At 28.4% G+C, this 22,908-nt stretch overlaps 3 protein-coding genes across 3 annotated transcripts; 1 reads left to right on the forward strand and 2 right to left on the reverse strand.

Annotated features, from left to right (window-relative positions):
• Nucleotides 1-569: 569 nt before the first annotated feature.
• LOC122854609 (ankyrin repeat domain-containing protein 17-like) lies at nt 570-19,001 on the reverse strand. Its single transcript, XM_044155425.1, is given in 19 exon segments — nt 570-831; nt 917-1,114; nt 1,217-3,291; nt 3,379-3,632; nt 3,634-4,651; nt 4,654-5,967; nt 5,970-6,358; nt 6,360-6,573; nt 6,576-6,995; nt 6,998-8,000; nt 8,092-8,253; nt 8,346-8,473; nt 9,054-9,261; nt 9,535-9,675; nt 10,066-10,748; nt 11,080-11,257; nt 11,368-13,503; nt 13,603-13,959; nt 18,207-19,001. Coding segments are annotated over 19 exon segments (11,097 nt in total). The 5' UTR covers nt 18,393-19,001; the 3' UTR covers nt 570-798.
• LOC122854588 (phenylalanine--tRNA ligase beta subunit) lies at nt 18,788-21,652 on the reverse strand. The gene is made up of 7 exons (XM_044155402.1): nt 21,527-21,652; nt 21,325-21,400; nt 21,179-21,234; nt 20,944-21,098; nt 20,782-20,857; nt 19,437-20,718; nt 18,788-19,359 (listed from the first exon to the last, which is right to left on the reverse strand). The coding sequence occupies exons 2-7, from the start codon at nt 21,380-21,382 to the stop codon at nt 19,208-19,210; spliced, it is 1,779 nt and encodes a 592-aa protein (XP_044011337.1). The 5' UTR covers nt 21,383-21,400; nt 21,527-21,652; the 3' UTR covers nt 18,788-19,207.
• Nucleotides 21,653-21,706: 54 nt separating this feature from the next.
• Nucleotides 21,707-22,809, forward strand: LOC122854605 (60S ribosomal protein L24). The gene is made up of 5 exons (XM_044155422.1): nt 21,707-21,820; nt 21,968-22,043; nt 22,179-22,264; nt 22,348-22,509; nt 22,600-22,809. Exons 1-5 carry the CDS (start codon nt 21,816-21,818, stop codon nt 22,736-22,738), a joined length of 468 nt encoding a protein of 155 aa, XP_044011357.1. The 5' UTR covers nt 21,707-21,815; the 3' UTR covers nt 22,739-22,809.
• The last annotated feature ends 99 nt before the right edge of the window (nt 22,810-22,908 follow it).

Here is a 22,908-nt window from a genome sequence, read left to right on the forward strand (position 1 = left end):
TTAAAGATAGAGAACAATAGAGAATAACACCCTTGTTTATTTTTCTTTTCTAAAATTGCAATAACTAATTCTTAAATATTTTTTACAAAATTAAATTATCAAACATAGCTAATTAATTATATTTTTAAAATTGAAAGAAAAAAAAATATACATATAAATTAACAATTATCAATAAAACAAACAACAATTATATTTTTATTATTTTATATTTATTTAATTTTCGTTTGTTTTTTTCTCTCGCGTCAACAGTCACGGTGTCACATATCTTTATTTATCCAATTAATTATTGGTATTGAATAGGTAATATAGCAGTAAAATGTAATAAGAATATTTTACCATCTTATCATCTAACATGATAAGTAATATTGGTAAATTTTTTTTTTTTTTCTTTCATATAATATATTTAAATTTTTTTTTTTTTTAGTTTTATATATATTTATTATTATATTTTTAATTATAATTTTTTTAATTTGCTGGGTGTCAATGAATATAGGTAGCAATGTAATTTAATGTGGTGTCTAAAAACAACGCTTTCGTTATGCCAGTTTCATCAACTACTACAACTAAATTTATTTATTATTATTAATATTAATATTATTTTTTTTTTTTTTTATTAATCATAATTTCAATTTTTATAATAATCATTCAAATATATCTTTTTAGTTGCTTCATCATAGACGTGAATAAATATGAATCATTGTTGGATCCATCGTCATTATCATTGTATCATCTTGAGCAGATCTTTTGCGAATTAATGAGAGTAGTAATAGCCGAGTTTAATTTTTAAATAATATTTATTTAATGCCATTTTGTTGGGCCAGCGTTCCATGACTGAAAAAAAAAAAAATTTATATATTATTTTAGTACTAGAATAAAGGATTTTTTGTTATTAAATGGAAAAGCTTATATTATTTACTGGATGTTGTTTTTTATCATGAACATTTGGATCAGGTAAACTCCATCCAGGTGCGTCAATTTTATCATTTTGTGGTTGCATGTCAGATAACGTTGGTGGAGGATTACCATATTGTCCTGGCATTATTGTTAATCCTGGTATCATTGCTAATGCTGCTGTACTACCATTTGGAAAACCTTGTTGACTATCCATATGAGCCTTGTTTTTATTTAAAAAAACAAAATAAAATTAATTATTATATAATTATTAATTATACATATATAAAATAAATTTAAATAATAAAAAAAATAATTAATTTACCATATAAGCTGTATCAATTCCATGATGTAAATCAGCTTCCATATTTGGTACACGATTATAAGATGGATTTGTTCTAAATATTTGATGTCTATCCATATTTGTTAATTGTTGTTGTGGTGGTGGTGGATTCCATGAATTAACTAATTTTTCATTATTTGGTAATACCCAATTCATTGGTTCAGCTTCAACACCACTTACCATATTTGGATTAAAATTTTTATATTGTCTTTCATTACCAATTGGTTTTGGTACAACTTTTCTATCTTCAATTTTCATTTGATTAATATCTTGTGGTATTTGTACTGGTGACATTGCTGGTGATGCACCATTTTCAATAGTTGATATTAATTCAATAGCAGCAGCTGCTGCAGCAGCAACAGCAACTGTTGGTGACATACCATTACCAGCACTCATATTATTTAAATGATTTTGATAATTCATTTGTGCCATCATTTGTTCTTGATAACTTTGTTGTTGTTGTTGTTGTTGCTGCTGCTGTTGTTGTTGTTGTTGAGGTGGTAGTGGTTGTTGTTGTTGATGAGTTAAAGGTGGTGGTGGACCAAATTGCCATCTTGTTTGTCCATTTGTTGATATATTTGCTGGACCACGATTATTATTATTACTATTATTGTTATTATTATTATTATTACCACCACTTTGTTGATATTTACCAATTTGATAATTATTCATCATAGCTAAATTATTATTTTGTAATTGTGTTGGTGGTGGTGGTAATGGTCCTTGTGTTGGAATTGGAGGAAATATATTTGGATGTAAAACATTTTGTTGTGAATTAAACATGGCAACTTGTTGTTGTTGTTTACTATTTAAATGTAATGAACTTGAAAAATCAGGTGCACGTGGATTAAGACGTGACATACTAACTGTATTAACATTACCTGATTGATTCATTGCTTGCATATGACTTGGTATATGTTGATGAAATGGTATTATTGGATGACCACTTTGTTGTCCATCATTTGGCACCATTTTTAATAAACTTGAATTTACATTTGAATGATCATATGCATTATTACTATTTTTATATAAACCAACATCAATATGTTGTTGTTGCTGTTGGTGTTGTTGTTGTTGTTGCTGCTGCTGCTGTTGTTGTTGCTGCTGTTGTTGCTGTTGTTGTTGTTGTTGTTGTTGTTGCTGCTGCTGAGATGGTTGTTGTTGTTGTTGCTGCTGTGGTGGTGGTGGTGGTTGTTGTTGTTGTTGTTGTTGAGAATCTTGAATTTGTTGATTTTGTGAAGGTGGTTGTTGTGTTGGTGGTGGTGCTGATTGATTTTGTACCTGTTGATTCACTTGCATTTCTCTTTGTTGTTGTTGATGCTGATGTTGTTGTTGTTGTTGTGCATTTCTTGATGCAATCTCACTGGGATATACATTACGATTAAATTGTCCTACTAATCCAGTATTTTGATGATCAATTGTTGATTGCTGATTCATAACTGGTCGTGCAACAGCAAGTCCACTGGTTGTTTTATTTGTTTGTATTTGATGTTGTTCAATATTAAAATTAAGTGAAGCTTGAAATTGTTGTGTTTGCATCTGATTAGGTATACTTGATGGTGATACACCAGATACATTATTCATTGGTGATGATGTATTACTATTATTTATTGATTGATTTGTTTTGCTTGATACAGGTGAACACATTGAATTACCACGATAACCAGGTGCTTTTGATGCATCAACTTGTGGTGGTGAATTATCAATAAATTTATTTGTTGGTATATTTGATGAATTATTTGATGAACCTCCACCAGCAACTGTTGCAAAATTCATACCTTTTTGATGTGTCATTTCATTATCACGAGGACCCCACATTGATTGTTGAGTTACTTTTGAAAATGTATTATTAAACAATGAATACTCAAGTGGTGTATTTGTACGTTGTGGCTGATTATTATTATTTGGTTGTTGTTGTTGTTGTTGTTGTTGTTCATGAATTTGAGCAACAACTGGTGTTGTACTTCGCATTTGTTGATGTTGTTGTTGTTGTTGCTGTTGTACAATTTGTTGTTGTTGTTGTTGTTGCTGCTGTTGCTGCTGTTGCTGCTGATGTTGTTGTTGAAGAGCAGCGTGTTGTTGAGCAAGTTGATGATGCTGTTGGGCAGCATGTTGCAATTGTTGCTTGCTTTGCTGCTGCTGATGTTGTTGCTGTTGTTGTTGCTGCTGTATTTGTTGAGGAGTTGGTTGATTTAAAACTTGTTGAACAACCGGTGGTGATGGTGTAACACGCATTGAATTTGTTGATGCTGATAATAAATTATTTTCAGAACAATTCGACGACGTATTTGGTGAATAACAAGTTTTATTAGCATAATGTGGCATCGTTGGTGTTGATAAATTAGACATTGGTCGAGAATGTTTTGGTGATATACTCATCATAGTTGATTTGCTGTGATGACGTCGACGATACTGACGACGATGACGATGAAGATGACGAGGATGATGAAGATGAAGACGATGACGACAATGTCAAAGATGATGCTATTGACAATGCTGGTGCAATAGGTGGTGGTGGTTGTGGTGATGGTGGTGTTGTTACAATTGTTGATGATGTTACAACCACTGTATTTGTTTGTGTTTTATTACACAATATATTTTTATTGGTCATTTGACAATTATTTGATAGATTAGCTGCTGCTGTTGTTGTTGTTGTTGTTGTTGTTGCTGCTGCTGTTGTTATTGTCGCTGCAGCTGTTGTTACTGCTGTTGCTGATGATGTTGAAGATAGTGGTTGAGGTGGTGGTGGTGGTAGTTGTGCAGTTGTAGCAGTAACTTCTGATAATTTTGCTGCAAATGTTTGATTTGTATTGGTTGTAACAACTTTTGTGGTTCTACCTGATGTCATTATTGCACTTGTATATGACATTGTTGTACGTGTATTATTATTTGTCGTTTGTTCACTTGTTGATGTTGATGATAATGACAATGTTGATGATGACGACGTCAATGATGATGGTGATGGTGACGTCGAAGATGACACAACATGTGTACGTTTATCATTTGTTGCAATAAGACGTGATGATGGTGGTGGTGGTGGTACTGTTACATTAGTTACAGCTGTTAATGGTGCACCACGTGTCAATGGTGGAGTAAATACACCAGGAAGTTTAATTGTTGAAGTTGAACGCATTGGCATTATTTGACTTACTGATGACATACCTGTTGCATTGTAGGTAGTTTTACTAATATTAGAATTTGTTAATCCAGTAAGTAATGTTGTTGGTTTATTAACAGATAAAACCATTTTTGGTTTAAGTGTAACATTTGATGTTAACATTGATTTGTCCCAAGTTGATTGTCCAGCAATTGGTAACCTGTTTTTTGTTAACACTTGTTGTATATCAAATTCTGGATCTTTAATAAGACTATTAATCAAGTTGGAAGCTTGTTTACTAGCGTCTGGTGATCCTTTATTGTAATTGTACGTTCACCTGGGCCTTTGCTTTGTTTTTCAACTTCAATATGAGCACCAGTTGCTGTACGAATAGCATTAATATTACTTCCACCACGTCCAATAACCCTACTAATAGCAGTTGGTGGTACAGATACTTTTATCGTACGAAAGGAAGAATTTGTAAATCTATTGGAGTCATCTGACTGGCCTTTTCTTACAACTTCTTTCCATCCTTCATCTCTTTTTCCAGCTTGTTTTGGACTTGTTAAATTATTTTTATTGACAATTGCATTGAGTGTATCAGCATCATACTGATTGTTATTATTATTATTATTATTTGTCTTTTTTCCTTTGACTGATATATAACAATCATTTCCAGTTGCTTCAAAATCTTCACGATCAGCTGGATGTCTTGATGATTCAAAAATAAGATTATGTGATTTATTTGTTGAATTATGTTTACGATCAGATGATGAGGTACTTGTTGATGGTTGTGTAGAAGTGGAAGATATTGATGATGTTGCAGTTAAAGTTGAACGAACATTTGTTGAACCAATTGAATTTGATACAATTGTAGTATTTGAATTTAAACGTTTATCCGTAATATTATTATTATTATTTTTTGTCGATGATGTAGTAGTAGTAGTAGTAGCAGTAGTAGTAATTGTTGTTGTTACTACTGCTGCTGCTGCTGTTGTTGTTAATAATGATTTATTGGTTGATGTCACAGTCTGATTTTTTTGACTCGATGTTGAGTTGAACACATTTGTTGATGTATTTTTATCATTGCTAGTACTATTATTACTATTATTATTAATATTACTACTACTACTATTATTATTAATAATATTATTATTACTATTACTATTATCATTATTATTATTACTATTAATATTATTACTATTATTATTTGGAATATTTTTATTATTTTTTTTCTTTTTATCTTTTTTACGTTCACGTGCTTTAACATCATTGCTACTACAACTTCCTTGACTATTAGCATCAATACCACTATCACCTTCTTCTTTATCATGATCATCTGGACTAACTCGATTAACTGGTGATGGTGATGGTACATTATCTAATCTTTCACAACTATCAACACCATCTTCATCATTATCACTTTCATTATCATGTATTCTATTATCATTATCAGCATCTTCATCATCAGTTTTTTTATCAGCAGCATCATCATCATCTTCATCATCATCTTTATCATTGTATATTGATGATGTTGATGTTGTTGTTTCATTTTTTATTTTCTTCATAAATTTACGTTTTCTTCTTTTTTCAAGTTTCTTTTCTTTTTTACGTTCACGTCTACGTGCTGCTGCTGCTTTTTAGATTCTTCACGTGATTTTTCCATATTTAATTCTTCAAGTAATATTGATGCATTTTTATTGGCTTTTGCTGCTTGTGTTTCTTTAGCAGCACGTATTATTTCAACACAATCATGACATTTTTCTAATAAATCTTTATCATTAACTGTTGCAACATATCTTGTCATTTCTTGATCACTTGGAAATTGTGTAACATGATTAACCATCCATTTAACAACTTTCATATGTCCTTTACGAAATGCAGCCATAAGACATGATACTTTACGATTATCTTGTGAATCAATATCAGCACCAGCATGATATAATAAATCAACAACATTTAAATGTCCACCATTTGCTGCTAACCATAGTGGACTATTAGCTTGTGTATATATAACTTCAACTTGTACCACGTGATAATAATAATTCAACAAAACGACAATGTCCTTTATCAGCAGCAATTGTTAATGCTGTATCACGTGATGATGGTACTGGTGTTGCATTAACATCAGCACCTTTTGTTAATAATACTTTACCAACATCAACATAACCACCACTTGCTGCTTCCATTAATGGTGTCAAGCCAGTTTTAGCACGATGTTCAACATTAGCTCTTCTATCAATAATAAACTAACAACTTCATGTCTACCTTGAAAACATGCTAATGTTAATGCTGTATTTCTGTTTGTTTCAATTTGTGCATTAATATCACTTCCCATATCAAGTAATACTCTAACTGCTGAACTATGACCATTCATTGCAGCTAACATTAATGGTGATATACCTAATTTTGAACCAGTACGTGAATTTATTTCAGCTCCATGATTTAATAATAATTTTATAATATTAACATAACCTCCAGATGCTGCTAAACTAAGTGGTGTATAATCTGATACATTACGATGTTCTTTATTTGCACCACGATTAAGTAATAATTCAACAACTTCATATCTACCACCACTACATGCCAATGATAATGGTGTATCTTTTGTTCTTTCTGATTGTGCTTCAATTTCAGCACCATTATTTAATAATATTTCAACAACTTTTGATGACCAGCTGTTGCTGCTAATATCAATGGTGTAAAACCTTTTTTATCACGATGTTCAATATCAGCAGTACGTGATAATAAAAATTCAACAAGTTCTTCATGACCACCAGCACATGCTAGTGTTAATGCTGTATCATGATTACTATCTGTTTCTGAATCAACATCCATACAAGAATATGGTGCTAATGCAACTTGATTACCTGGTGCTGTAAAACCAGTATTAACTGGACTTGTATTTGTTGATACTGTATTACCTGTTGAAGGATATTGACTTGTACTTGTAGCAACAGCTGTTGTTGTTGACGTTGATGTCATTGCTGTTACTACCGCTGCTGCTGCAGCTACAGTTGAGGGATCATATCGGTGTTGTTGTTGTTGTTGCTGTAATTGTTGTTGATATTGTTGTTGTAATTGTTGTTGCTGTTGTTGCTGTTGAGTATGCTGAACTGGATAAGTTTGAACAACTGAACCAACTGTTTGTGTTTGTTGGCCATTTGCTATTGAAAAATTTAAAGGCATCTGATTTGTCTGTGACTGTTGTTGTACTTGAGATATTTGTTGTTGACAAGTTTGTTGTTGTTGCTGACAAGTTTGTTGTTGTTGTTGTTGTGGTTGAGATGATAATAATGGATAACGTGCTTTTTTTCCTTTACCACCAGCAACAGATGTATAAACTTGTTTTTTATCTGAACAACTAGCAATTGATGATGCATTTGATGGTAAATTACTTGCTGGTGTTTGAGTTGATGCTTGAACTTGACTAAGACTTGTTACTGTTCCACTTAATGGCTGAGCAAAACCATTTGATTGTTGAGCAGGTCTTCCAGCATTAGTTGATTGATTTTGTCTTGGTGATGGTTGATGTGGCTCATAAGGTTCATGAACAAGTTTATTTGTTTGTCTAAGACTCTCTGGAAAATCTTCAATTACATTAGCATTTCTTGAATCCAATGATACAAAAAGATTTCTCATATGGTCATCATTTGGTAATTGACATTCCTAAAATTAAAAAAATTAAGAAAATAATTTTTAATTATTATTGTTAATATTATTTAACAATTAAATAATAATATTTTATCAATTCATTTACCTTATTTTGTAAAAACTTCATTTTTTTTTCGTCTGATACTTTTGAATCTGTCTCTTCATTCGTTTGTCCAAAACTTTTAAAAGAATTATATAACTCAACATCTTTTGAATCTAATGAGACATCATCATTTCGCACATGATCATCATTTGCGACTTGACGTTCCTAAAATAACAATTACCAAAAATAATTATCATTGTATAAATTATATTTCAAAATTATTTAAAAAAAAAAAATTTTAATCAACAATATTTTACCTGTTCATTCGCTTTATTTTGCAAAAATTTCATATTTTCATCCACTGATATTTTTAAATCTGATTCTTCAATAGATCCTGAAATTTTTAATTTATTTAAATCCAACTTTTCCAGATCTTCATTTTCAGCTGAAATAAATCAAAAAAATTAATAATAACAAATACAAATAAATAAACAAATATTTTTCTAAATAAAATAATAAAATAACTGGAAAAAAAAAAGAAAAAATATAAATTTAATTAGCCTGAGATAATTTAAATTAAAACAAATTTATTAACATTATCATTGACTAATTTTATATTTACAAATTATTCTAAATAAAATAATAAAATAACTGAAAAAAAAAAAAGAAAAATTATAAATTTAATTAGCCTGAGATTAATAATTTAAATTAAAAAAAAAATATTATTATTAACATTATCATTTACTAATGTTATATTTACAAATTATTCTAAATAAAATAATAAAATAACTGGAAAAAAAAAGAAAAAATATAAATTTAATTAGCCTGAGATAATAATTTAAATAAAGAAAAAAAAATGACTACATATTATCATTATTGATATTATTATTATTATTATTATTAACATTATCATTGGCTAATGTTACATTTACAAATTATGGTAAAATAATATATGTATTATTTTTATTATTTTATTTATACATATATATAAAAAAAATATTATATCAGCTTGGCACAATAATTACCATTAGGCACATCGTCGAAGGTAAAAGATTCAATAATTTCAACAACTTCATCAATTGGTATCTGCATTCCATCTTGAAATTTAAGCATTTTATCGTTGGTCAATGCTTTTGAACTTTTTAATGCAGCAGCAATACATGGCCATGCTTTTTTTTCTGTATGAAATTTAGCCATATCCGTCATCTCTCTTGTATTATCCAGAGCTGTTTGCTGAACATTTAAATTTAAACGCAAACATCAAGACACACACACACAACAATATTGTATTATTTTTTTTCATTTCTATAATATCAACATCATAATATACTTTTTTTTTTTTTTTTGTTTTGTTCTCCTAAAGAGTCTACAAAAATAATCAAAAGATTGGTTTTATATATATTGTTTTTTTTTTATTTTTTGTCTCAATTTAAAAAAAAAAAGTTTATTACTTAGGATAAGGTTTTTTTTTTTTTTTTTATTTGGCTTTGGTATCTAATGATGTACCTGATCATGTAGATTGCCATGATGGGGTGTCTGAGTGGGGTGTAGTTGTTGTTCAACCAGCTGACTAGGCATTAGGATATCGCCACCACTACCAACCACCACGCCTTCTTGTTGTTGATGATCTTGTTGTTGCTGTTGTACCTGCATTCAGAGATTATCAAGATGTTTTTATCACAGGCCTTTTTTTTTATTTATTTATTTTTATAACTATCCTGTGAGTACAACATTAAGGTCTTTTATTTGTTTATTATTTTTTTTTTTTTTCAAATCTTGTATTATCCTGTGTACTTGAGTTGGTAAGCAATCAATCAATCAATCAATCGTGAAGAAAAAAATAAAAAAAAAAAACAAAAACTACAAGACAATACAAGAAAAAAAAAGAAAGATTTGATAGGATGATTATAATAATAAAAAAAATAATCAATAAATGTTAACAAGGATAACAAATTAATTTGAAATTAAAGATAGAATGCAGGTGTACCAAACTCGGGTGTTTATAATTACACACTAGAAAAAGATGAATCGACGAACCTGGACATTATCCAATTGTAATTGGAGCTGTTCATTCAATTGTTGTAATTGTTGTACTTGTTGAACTTGATAAGTATGTTGACGTTGTTTTTCCTGATACTGTTGTTGTAAACCAGCCATAAGATTAACCTGTTGTTGATGTTGTTGTTGTTGTTCTGATTGTTTTTGTAATAATCTACCAGCAGCTGTTAATTTACGAATTTCTTTTTTTGATATTGGTTTAGCTTTTGGACGATCACTTATGGCAGTGTTTTGATTAACATCATTAATTGTCGTTATTTGTTGAGGATTTGATATTGTTGTTGTTGTTAATGTTGGAGGTGGTGTTGTTATTGTTTGTGCCAATTGAGTAATTGCCTGGTTTTGTTGTTGGGACAATGTGAACGAGGACAATGATGCTGGTATAACATTTGTTGTTGTTGTTGTTGTTGCTGAGAGTGGTAATTGTATATGAGGTGATACTGCTTGAAATGTTGTCGTTGTCATTGTCATAGTCATTGTCGTTGTTGCTGTTGACATTGACATTGTTGTAATTGGTATCATTGCTACACTATCACTTGTTGATGATGGCAAGGTTTGTTGTAAACGTCGTAAACCTGCCTCCAACAAAATACGTTGACCATGCTGATACGAGCGTTGTCTTTCTATTTCTTCATCTGGTATTAATGATGGTCCATGTGGTCCTATTGAAACACCAATACCATTCGTACGAATGTGCCATTTTCGATATGTTCAATTTTTTTTTTTAATTTTCTTTATAGGTATATTTAAAATTTTTATAAATATTTATAATATTAAAGCTCACTGTTAGTTATGGGATTTATAATATTAAATTAATTGTAGCTAAATTGATGAAAAAAAAAATAAATAATTTGTGGATATATAAGGAAAGGAAAAACTTAAAAATAATATTTTATTTTTTCAATAAAATTATTGGCCATTCAAATATAAAACTTATATATATATTTATGTTAATTTAAAGAAAAATATATATATTTTTAAATAAAAACTTACCACTGGGTGTAGTATTTAATGATTGAGCTGGTAAATCAATGCTAAACACTGGCATTAATTGATCATTTGATTCAGCAACATTATCTTCAGGTTGTTGTCTACTTTGTTCATCCATTTCAGCACGTGAACTTCCAAGATATAGATTATTACCTTTCTTTTGTAATTCACGTTCAACCATCTATTATAAAAGAAAAAAAGAAAAAAAAAAAAAAAACAAATGAGTTACTGTGAATATTTGATTATTTATGAAAAGTAAAGTTCAATTTTATAGAAAACTTTATGAATTACTTGTAGTTCTTCATAAATTTGTTGTTTTTGAAGAATTTGTTCTTCTCTGTGAATTCTAAGATTATTATTATCAGTTGAAGAAGTTGAGGCTGGACTTACTGTTACATCTGGTTCAGTTAAATTAGCAAATGGTGGACATGTACGTGTCCAACCATCAATAGTACAAGTTGAATTTCCACTACTATTATTATCATTATTAATATTACTTGATGTAATAATAGCTTCACCTGCTGGTTGTGTACGAACTTGTTGTGCTTCAGCTGATGTTAAATTCATATCAAGCATCATTGAGGCTGATCTATTTTTTCTTAATAATGATTTACCATTATTAAGTTTTGGTTGAATATTTTGATTTTGGTTTTGTTCAGCAGTTGATTGTTGTTGATTCTGTTGTTGTTGAATAATTGGTATTTGTTGATTTTGTGGTATTTGTCCCAAATTTTGTTGTTGTTGTTGTGTTGTTATTGGTATTATTTGTGTTAATGATGCTGGTGTTACTGTTTGTAAAGACATCTGTCCAGCAGTATTTGATTTTTGGTTTACATGTTGTTGTTGTAGTACTAACGATGATGGTGGTGATGATGATGAGGTCGTTGTTGCTATTGTTGCTGTTGTTGTTGGTGGTGGTTGTGGTAGTGGTATTGGTGTTGTATGATTATTAGGAGTTATTTGATATATTGGAAAGGCAGGTGTTGATACTGGTGCATGTGCACCAACGGCAATAGCAACACCAGCTGATGCAGATGATGCAGATGATGATGATGACGATGATGACGATGATGATGTTGTTGTTGTATTATTTTGTGATGAATTCATCATTATACTATGTGGATAATCAAGTAATAATTGTACAACATTTGTATGTCCACCTTTTGCAGCTTCAATAAGCATAGTTGAATTATCCTTTAATTTATGGAATGGATCAGCAGATTGTGATAGTAATAATTCAACAACACTAGCATGACCACCAGCACAAGCAAGTGACAATGGTGTATGATCATTATTTGTTGTACTTCTATTAATACTTGCCAATTTTGATATTAAAAATTGTACAGTACAAAGATGTCCAGCACGACATGCTTTCATTAATGGTGTACGTCCACCTTCTGATTCATGCTCTAAATCAGCATTAAATTGTAATAATAAATCAGCAACATCAGTATGTCCATTTTCACATGCATATGTTAATGCAGTATCACCAGTTTGTGTTTGTGCACGTACATCAGCACCAGATTCAAGTAAATATCTAACAAGATCAAGATGTCCTTCTTGTGCTGCTTCCATAAGTGGTGTTGATGCACCTAATTCAATATCAGCACCTGCTTTTATTAAAAAATCAGCAACTTCTAAAAAACCACCACAACATGCAAGTGTTAATGCTGTTTCTTGTGTTTCATCAGTTTGTGAATTTAAATTTGCTCCTTGACCTAATAATAATCCAACCATTTCTTCATGTCCTTCACGTGCTGCTTCCATAAGTGGTGTATATCCTTCATCATTGACTTCTTCAATATTTGCACCTCTTTCGATTAATAACATTGCTAAATCTACATGACCACCACATGCAGCAAGTGTTAGGGGTGATTCAAAGCTATCTGTTGGCATATTAACTTGTGCACCAGAATCTAATAATAATCTGGCAACTTCAACATGACCATCCATTGATGCTTCCATAAGTGCTGTATGCATTTCATCAGTTTTATGTTCTTGATCAGCACCAGCTTCAAGTAAAAATTTAACCATAGCAAGGTGACCTTTATAACATGCCAATGTCAATGCTGATTCTTTAAATTCATTTGAATGTGTATTAATTCCAGCACCACGACTTAATAATATTTTTGCAACTCCTACATGTCCAGCACTTGCTGCTTCCATTAATGGTGTATGTCCATTTTCATTGTGGTCTTCAACATTCGCTTTATTATTGAGCAGTACTTTAACTACTTCTTCGTGACCACCAGCACAACCATACATTAATGGTGTGTTACCTGATGTAGATTGAGCATTCACATCAGCACCATGCGTCAATAATAATCCAACAATATCAACATGGCCAGCACTTGCTGCTTCCATCAATGGAGTGCAATCACCCTTGATACCACGATCTTCAACGTTTGCATTCATTGCTAATAATACCTAACAAACAAACAAATAAACAAATAAATAAACCAATGAAATATTATAAATAAATAGAGATAAATAATGATAACTTGATTTTATGATAAAAAAAATTACCTGTGCAAGTTCAAAATAACCAGCTGAACAAGCAAGTGACAATAAACTTTCACCTTCTTCTGTTGTCTCATGTACACTACGTCCTTCAGTTAATAATTTTCTAACAGTACCAACATCACCATCAGTACATGCCTCAACTAATGTACGTTTTTCATTTTGATTACGAGCTAAATGCCATCCTTCATCACGATGCTTGTTTACCAATACCAGCAGCAGAAGTGCTTCTAATCTTGCTTGTGTTTCAGGATCAACAGCACGTTCTGGATCCTCTGGTGATAATACAAAGTTTGATGTTGCAAGTTGTTGATTATCCTCCTCCGAAGCTGTTTGTTCAATTTCAGCACGGTAATATTCCGGCTGTTAACAAATTTTTAAATAATAAAAATAAAATGAAAAATACATTTTGTAAAGAAAAACAAAAAAAGAAAAAAGAAAAAAAAAAAACAAATCAAATAACAAAAATACTTGTGTTAAAATAGTTTTTAAAACAGTATGGCTGAATCAACGATAGTGAAATGGGAGAATGAAAAAAAAATAAATAAAAAAAAAAAAAAAAAAAAGACATTGATTTTGGAGGAGACTTGATTATAAAATTTCAGAATATTATTTTGCAAAAATACATACAGTTGTCATGTTGAATTAATTAAAACAACAATACAATTAATAATTATATATTAATTATATATTAACTAGTAAAATTTTGTTCGCATAATAACTGAACTTTGTGCAAGAATAAAATTAATTATAAAAAAAAAAAAAAAATTGTATATGTTCTTGAAAGAGCTCGAGAGAAAATTGAGGTTATGTATGAACGATGGAACACACAAGACTGAGAGAGTCGTAGATTACAAAAACCAAGGCGGTCCCCTCTTTTGCTTTCTCTGTCTTTCTTTTGCACATTGACTCACTATCTCTCAAGTTCTAGGTGAGTTTACATGAAATGATAATACAAGAAAATATATAACCCACACACATAAACATCAAAGAATTCAAAAATGAAAAAAAAAAAAATAAATAATGAAAATGACTACATAATATATAATTGTTAAACAAAAATATAAATAATTGTATATTTTTGATTTAAACAACTGAAAAATATTCAATTATTATTTTAGTATACAATACAAGTTTAAAATTCTAGAACAAGGACATTATTTTGATAGCAATCAACAACGTCATTTAAATAACAAAAAAGAAAATAAAATATATTATTTCATCAACAAAATTAAACAAATATAAAATTATTTAATTTAAAACAATATACCTACATTTGTTTTATTTATATTTGTTAACAGTAAATAAAAATAATAATCAACAACTAGTATATTTACAGTGTTTATTGTTGTTGTTATTTGTAAATTCCATTAGAGAAAAATAAAAATAAATGAAAAAAAAAAAGTCACGATAGAGCGTGATGAGACACAACCAGTAGTACTTAGTACAGAAAAAAAAAAAAAGAGTAAATGATTCGTTAATATTTAAAGAATAAATTTTTTTGAAATAATAATAAATAATGATAAGTTAAAAAAAAAAAAAAAATATATGAAATATACGGGTAAAAGTAAAATATAAGCTATAAGTAAATGTATGTATATTCAAGCAATGATTTGAACCTTGACTAACTCAATTCTCTTTTTTTTTTTTTCGAATTTTCATATTTTTAAATCATTATTTGTATGTTTAATTAATTTTTTTTGATTATAATGTCAAGCAAAAAATTGACACAGTCAATAAAAACAATTTAGCAATAAATTTAATGTCCTTATCATCATCATCATGACACCATGTAAATAATCCACGTTAAAAAAATAAATTATCCAAAAATAAGAGGAAACATTTATCCCAACAACAAAATTAATAGTTTTAAAAAAAAGCTTATATCTAATACCGACACTTCACTAATTAACCGATGAAAAAAAAACAGAAAAAAAAATTCAAATTAAGAGAAAAAAAACCCATGACTCACTGAATCTTGTTTACATTGAAAAATGATGATAATTCATTAATAAAAAAAAAAAAAAAAAAAAAACAGAAGAAGAAGATTGATAAATTAAAAATATATATCACTGTAGCCCCAAGCTGTACAAGTATTTTTTTTTAATCTCATAATAATCATTATCATAATAAATAAATATTTATAAATATATATTTTTTGATATTTAACAACTACGGCCCTGTTGATTTACACGACTGCATTGAAAACGTTTCTCTCGCATCGCGTAACAAAGGATTGACCACGGTGAATTTATGTTGGTAGTGGTATAATGGTGGTTGGTTCATGATGATGATGGTGATGATAAAAAAAAAAATCTTTAAAAATGATAAATAATTATTGAGTAATTAATGTAATTGTTAAAGTCAATTTTTATGATAAATCAATTCATTAAATTTTGATCCTTGATGTTTTTTTCATCTCTTTTTCATGTTAAAAATTTACACAAGGATAATATCAATCATCATAATAATAATCATCATCATCATTCACAAATAATTAACATCACTGAGAAAAAAATATAATTATTTTTTTTTATTAACGCAGTCGCGTAGTTATGAATCAAGATACACACACGAGGTGAACGATTTAATCGTATGTTGGGTATTTAATATAACAACCATTTATATATTAACATATGGATGGTAAATATGTGTTGGTATTTATGATATACATAGATAGACACCAGAGATGACCGGCAAACAAAAAACTAGTGTGGGATGTTGCTTCTAATGAAATCATTAAATTTGTATCAGAGACACAATAATAATAATAATCATCATGATGATGATGACAAGATCAAATAATATATATTTATTATTTAAATTAAAAAATACTAAAAATACATCATTTTGTACATATAACACCAACAAAAATTATCATGACATATAACTTCATTTTAAATATCAAAAATAAAAAAAAATATATATAACTCGTTTTTTAAAATAATTATTAAAATACATTTTTATCTTTTTAATACTTTTGACGTATGCATTTTGTACATACACATATATTTTTTTTTTTTTTTATCAACATATGATTTATTTCCTGTTACATAATCACACACAGAAATTATTTTTAAAACTTTTATTTTATAAAGGATACTATAATTATTTATCAAAGGGCTATATTTTTTTGTTCTTTGTATATTAATATAATTATTTAAATATTTAATTATCATTAAAATATATTTTGTCGAGGTTAAAAAATTTTTGTTGGGTTACAAAATGATGATGATGATGATGTTTCTCGCGAATTTTATAAAAATGTATGTGTGTCTGTTATGGAGTAAAAATTTCCCCTACTTAAATAAAATTTTAACTCCTTCCTTTAGTTAAAAAAAAAATATGCCCCTTTTGTTGTATATATATATATATATAAATAAATATATATATTTATTAAGTTTATATACTACAAGTAGTGGGAGAAGAGCTAGGTCGTAGGCCTCGCGGATCAAAGGCACACACGAAGCGAACAAACCTGACGCGACTCGCGGAATACTATCGAGGAATTTTCACCACATATAACAAATATATATGTATATATTTATCACTACACAACACTACACAAAACCAATGGAATCCCAAGAGTATAGTACATACTTTGAGGCCCAAGATACAGACATTTTTTTTTTTTTTTTTTCTTATTGTTTAAAAAACTTTTTAACCCTTTTTCTTTTTTATATATTTATTTGTCTTTCACTTAACAAAATGATTATTAATAATCATCATATTATCAAATTTATTTAATTATTATTTTAATAAAATACTTTTTTCAATTATTTTTTAATATATAGATATATTTTTTTTGACGTGCAAAGCATTACTTTGACGTTGATCAGTCAGACACTCCGGTCGTTTTAAACTTTCATTATCCGATCGTGTCATTGTGGCCCAACAAATAATAAAAATATTATAATAAAATCATGCAATTAAAATAAAATAATAATTTATTACAACACCAAAATGATGACAATGATTCTACGTTGTACTAAATATGCAAAAAAAAAATAAAAAAATAGTAAATTAATATGTCAAAAAAAAATAAAATGAATCCAATTCCAAGAGATTAATATTTTTTCAATTTGTACCAAAAAAAAAAAAGGAATAATCAGATGATGATGATGACGAGAGTCAGTGGTCTTTTGGGAATATTTTTTTAATAATAAATATATAAAATTGAAAGAGGAAAGGCAAAAGGCAAGGCTGACTTACTGCGATGCGAACGAAAGGCCGCCCCTCGTGCGCAATGAAAATGGATGAAAATGTTATAAAAAAATGAAAAAAAAAAAAAAAAATGTCAAAAAATTATAATAAATAGATAATAATAATATAATTTGATGAATAATTATTAATTTGATTAGGTATACATGATGATAATAATGATGATATCAACAAGCAAAAAAAATAAATAAATAATTAAATAAATAAATGTGTATGTGTGTGTTGGTGTGATGATTGATGATGGCAAATAAAATTTATTTGTTGGGTGTGTTTGTATTAATAAAATAATAAACTGATTTAATGTAAATTCAATAAATGATAATAATAAATAATGATATTATTGTTAATTAAAATTATTAATATTTAAATTTAAATATAAATTAATTTACCTCACTGTCTTCGCTTCCCGATGAGTCTGACATATAGCGTGGCTGAGGCTCAGACGATGTCTCAGTCTCAGATTTTGTTGGGCTAGATGTCGATGATTGTGATGTTGTAGTTGATGATTTTTTTTGTACACTTTGTTTATCTTGATTATTACAATCTGAGGTTGTTCCTTGTGCTACATTCTGCATTTTTACCTACCGGATTAATCATATGACACTAATTTGTATTAAACTTTTTTTTTTTTTTTTCTTTATAACCGTTTTCGTGTCGCATTAACACACATGGAACACACTTTTATTTTTCTTTGTATAATAAATATATTAATGATAAACTTGAATTAATTTTTAAAACATCTCAAATATATTTACTTTCTTTCACTATCGATTATTTATTTTTTCTTTTTGCTTGCTTCAATTATTGTTCGTTATTAATTGTCGGTTATATATATATTTAAAGGTTGATTGATTTTTTTTTTTTTTTTTTTTCGTTTTACCTAAAAATTTATATAACTTTCAACTGTATATATCTTATTTTTATTTTATTTTTCGCTTTTTCGACTGCCGTTTTTCCACTGCAGACGATGAAACTGATTTATAATAATATTTTTTTTTTTTCTTTTTTAGGGAGGTGGGGGTTATTATTCCTTGGTTTATTCACAATCGGTCGTCATTCACGTAAGCTGCTATACACACCCGCCATGACTCTCTGTACATACTATGGCCGACGAGCCAAGTTCCTATTTTTCAACCCGAAAGACTCACCCGGATACCCTTCTCGGCCATTCGGTGCATTTGGCTAAAGTGGGTTGGTTATTATCTAAACAGAGAGAGAAAACACACTATCATGGATAATTTTAAAAATTAACTATAGAGAGCACTAAAAACAAAATGGCTAACTTTATAAAATAGCGGCAAATTTTAAAAATATTTATTCTGATAATGATTGGTAATTATTTTTTTTTATTTTCTTTTACACGCATAATTAATTTATTGTGTAATGAATTTTACAAAAATGGCTCGATTGTTATTTCCAATGCTGAACATGGTAAATGAAGATCAAATTTATGAATGACATCTGGATGTAAAACTCCCATTTTTCCAATAACATTTCCATTTAACATAATTTTAGCACAACGTTGAGGAAAATATGTTGGATCTAAAAAAGACAAAAAATATAATATTATAATTAATAATAAGCTATTTTAATAAATTAATTTTAAGTGTTATTCATACCATCTTCAGCCAAAAGATAATATCCATTTTTTTTATCTAAACTCCAAGGTATTTCAAGAAGTTGCATAACACGATCAAGTAAACCATGTATTATTTCAAAACCAGCTGATTTATTTGAATAAACTGCACAAAGTCTTCTTTCATTTTTAGCACCACATTCAGTATTTTCATCTTTAATAACAACATCTGATACTTCAAATAATTTTAATGGTAATGGCATTTTTTTATTAGCACCAAGTGTTTTTAATAAACCAGATAATAAACAAGTTCTTGCAACTTGAAATTCTAATGTTTTTGGATTTGATATTGTTACTGCTGGTATAGAATCAAATGACCAGCCAAGTTTTTCTGATATATCTTCTTTTGAACACAATGAAAATGTTAATGCTTCAGTAAAACCAGATTGTGCAAGTTCATTACGAAGATGATCTGTTAATTTATTTAATGGAAATTCTTTTCCAACAGTTGATGTTTTTGGAATTGTTTTTTCAATATTATTATAACCCCATGCAATTGCAATATCCTCATAAATATCACATGCATGAATAACATCATGACGAGTTGGTGGTATTTCAACTTGTAATTTATTATTTTCAAGTACTTTTGTTTGAAGGCACATTTTTGATAATAATTCTGCAACTTTATCTGATGTACATTTTATTCCAATATAATTAACAGCATCATTACTATCTATTTCATTAATACGATATTTTAGTTCTGGATATTGAAATGTTTCTTTTGTTTCTTCATAAATAACTTCAACAGCTTCAACAGTATATTTTTCTTTACAATATTGACTGAAAGCACATACAATTGTATCTAAAACAACTTTAGCTTTTGTTAAATCAGTTGCTGTTGCTTCAATAAATATATTTTTTGTATTCAATGTTATTTTTGAATGATCAGAATTTATTATTGGTGGAAGTGATAAAATAGTTCCATTACTATCATAAACAACTGGATAAATTGGACTATCACGAATTATTGGAAGATACTGTTTTAATTGTGCATGATTTGAATAAAGTTCCATAACACCTAAACCAGTAAATTCTTTGTCTTGATTTAAAGGAACAAATTTAATATCATTTGGTGGTTTAGCATCATAAGTAAATGGTCCTTTAATTGTATCCAAATCATGAGTACCAACAGACACAAGACTTCTTTTTCTACAAATATTTTGATGTAACTTGTCTTGAAGATCAATAAAACTTGTGTAAGATTCTTGTGTTAATTCAACACCACGTAATACTGCACCAACAACAAATGGACGTATATTTTTTGGCTAAAAAATTAATAATAATTTAAATATCAACAAAAAACAATTTATTTTTTTTAATATACTTACAGTATTTGTCACAATTATTTTTTCCATTTTACTTGGAGATTTTGGTACAATAGCTTTGTACCTAGGTGCTGGTATTCTGATACATCATAAAAAAACAAATAAAATTATTATTTTTTTCAATTAATAAGTACAAAAATTAACAAAAACAAATTATCAACTAACTTTTCCAAGAATATTTGTAACCCATTTACAATACCCTCAAGACACAACAAGTCATATCTATTGGCTGGTATATCAATTTTATAAATGATTTCATTAGATGCTCCAGTACTTTCCTCAACACCCTGTTCTTTACTGATCATCTCTTTTTCATTTGTCTATATAATTTTGTAACAATTAAAAAAATATTAAAAAACCTTCAAATTATTTTAATTAACATTTGCATTAAAATACTCACAATGTCATCAAGCTCCAGTCCAAAAGCAAAACATAAATTTTGAAATTCATCATCAGCTGTAATGACAAATAAACAAACACATACAAATTATTATCTTATTTATTAGCTTTTTTTTTATAATGAAAATATAAATTAATTAATCTTACAATATACTTTTCCAAGTGCTTTGAAAAGCAAGTCACGTTTGACGCCAACAGTTGGCATTGTTTCAGCAACAATTACCTATAAATTTATAACAAAAAAATAAGCAATTATTAAACAACAAACTCAACAATAACAAAAATTTAATTGTAAATAATGAGTAAATAATAAAAACAATACAATAAAATAATTAATTAAAAAAAGGACCTTATTTACAAGTTGAAAAATCTGGATGAACTATCAAACGTATCAGAAGTACACGTGTATTAGTGTGATATATACCTATATGTGTGTGTTACAGGTTACTGATGATTATAGTTGATGACTTTTCCGGCTTGTGACGCTAGGAATACCATGTTCTATCTCTCTTTCTCTCATAGACAATTGTATGTCTGAAAAAAAAAAAAAAAAAAAATACCTCATTTTTTTCTTCATCTCTTTCATTTATTCGTGATTCGTTTTCGGGTTTACGTGTTTTAACTAACCAACAATCACGATGAGGTAAATTAATATGATTTTCTAGATAAATATTAATAATTAAAATATAATGATGATGATTATCATGACATCAATAATTTTTAATTATTATTTTGTATATTAAATTTATATTGTTGAGATAATTAATTAAATAATGTAATTTTTTTTTAGAACGCACATGTGCGCCTACAGTGGGTTGAAAATATACCCAGGACATGGAAAGACATTGGTTAAAGTTGACGGAAAGGTTAGTGTCAATTTAACAATATTTTGTAATTAATATTGTTAATTTATGTTTATTAAAATATGACAGTATACAGTCATTAAAATTGACAACATGAATTATAACCTAAAATTGATTTTTTTTATTTATTAATTTTAGTCATACACTTTCCTCAATGGAAAATGTGAAGCTGCTCACAAAATGAGACGTAATCCCAGAAAGGTCACCTGGACTGTTCTCTACAGGTAAATTTATTTACTCAATTGTTTTGGGGGTCTTGATTTTTCTTTTGCTAATAGTTGTTATTTTTTTTTCTTGTGATATATAGACGTAAGCACAAGAAAGGTCAAGAAGAAGAACAAGCAAAAAAAAGAACTCGTCGTACACAAAAGTACAACAGAGCTATTGTTGGTGCATCACTCACTGACATCTTGGCTAAACGTAACATGAAGCCAGAGATCAGAAAGGCTCAACGTGAACAAGCCATCAAGTAAGTGACTTGACAATAATATTATAAATAAAATATCTGATGAATTTATTATAGGTATATTAACATATATTTTTGTTTATTAATTTTTAGAGCTGCAAAAGAACAAAAGAGAGCACAAAAAGCCACCAAGAAAGTTGTAGCACCAACAAAACCAAAAGCTCTTGCTAAAAAAGATAAGGCACACAAAGTTACACAAAAAGCAGCCCCAAGAGTTGGAGGAAAACGATAAATTTTCTTAAATTGATCTTGATAATATTTTATAATATTAAAAATAATAAAAACAATAAATACAAAAATAAATTATTATTTATTTAATATTAATTTAAAACCCAAAGATGCATTTTCATTTCCCTAAATTATGACAATTGGCGACGACAATTATTTCTTGTTATCGACAAT

The sequence above is a fragment of the Aphidius gifuensis genome, linkage group LG4, assembly GCF_014905175.1.
Source record: "Aphidius gifuensis isolate YNYX2018 linkage group LG4, ASM1490517v1, whole genome shotgun sequence".
NCBI classification, from domain to species: domain Eukaryota; kingdom Metazoa; phylum Arthropoda; class Insecta; order Hymenoptera; family Braconidae; genus Aphidius; species Aphidius gifuensis.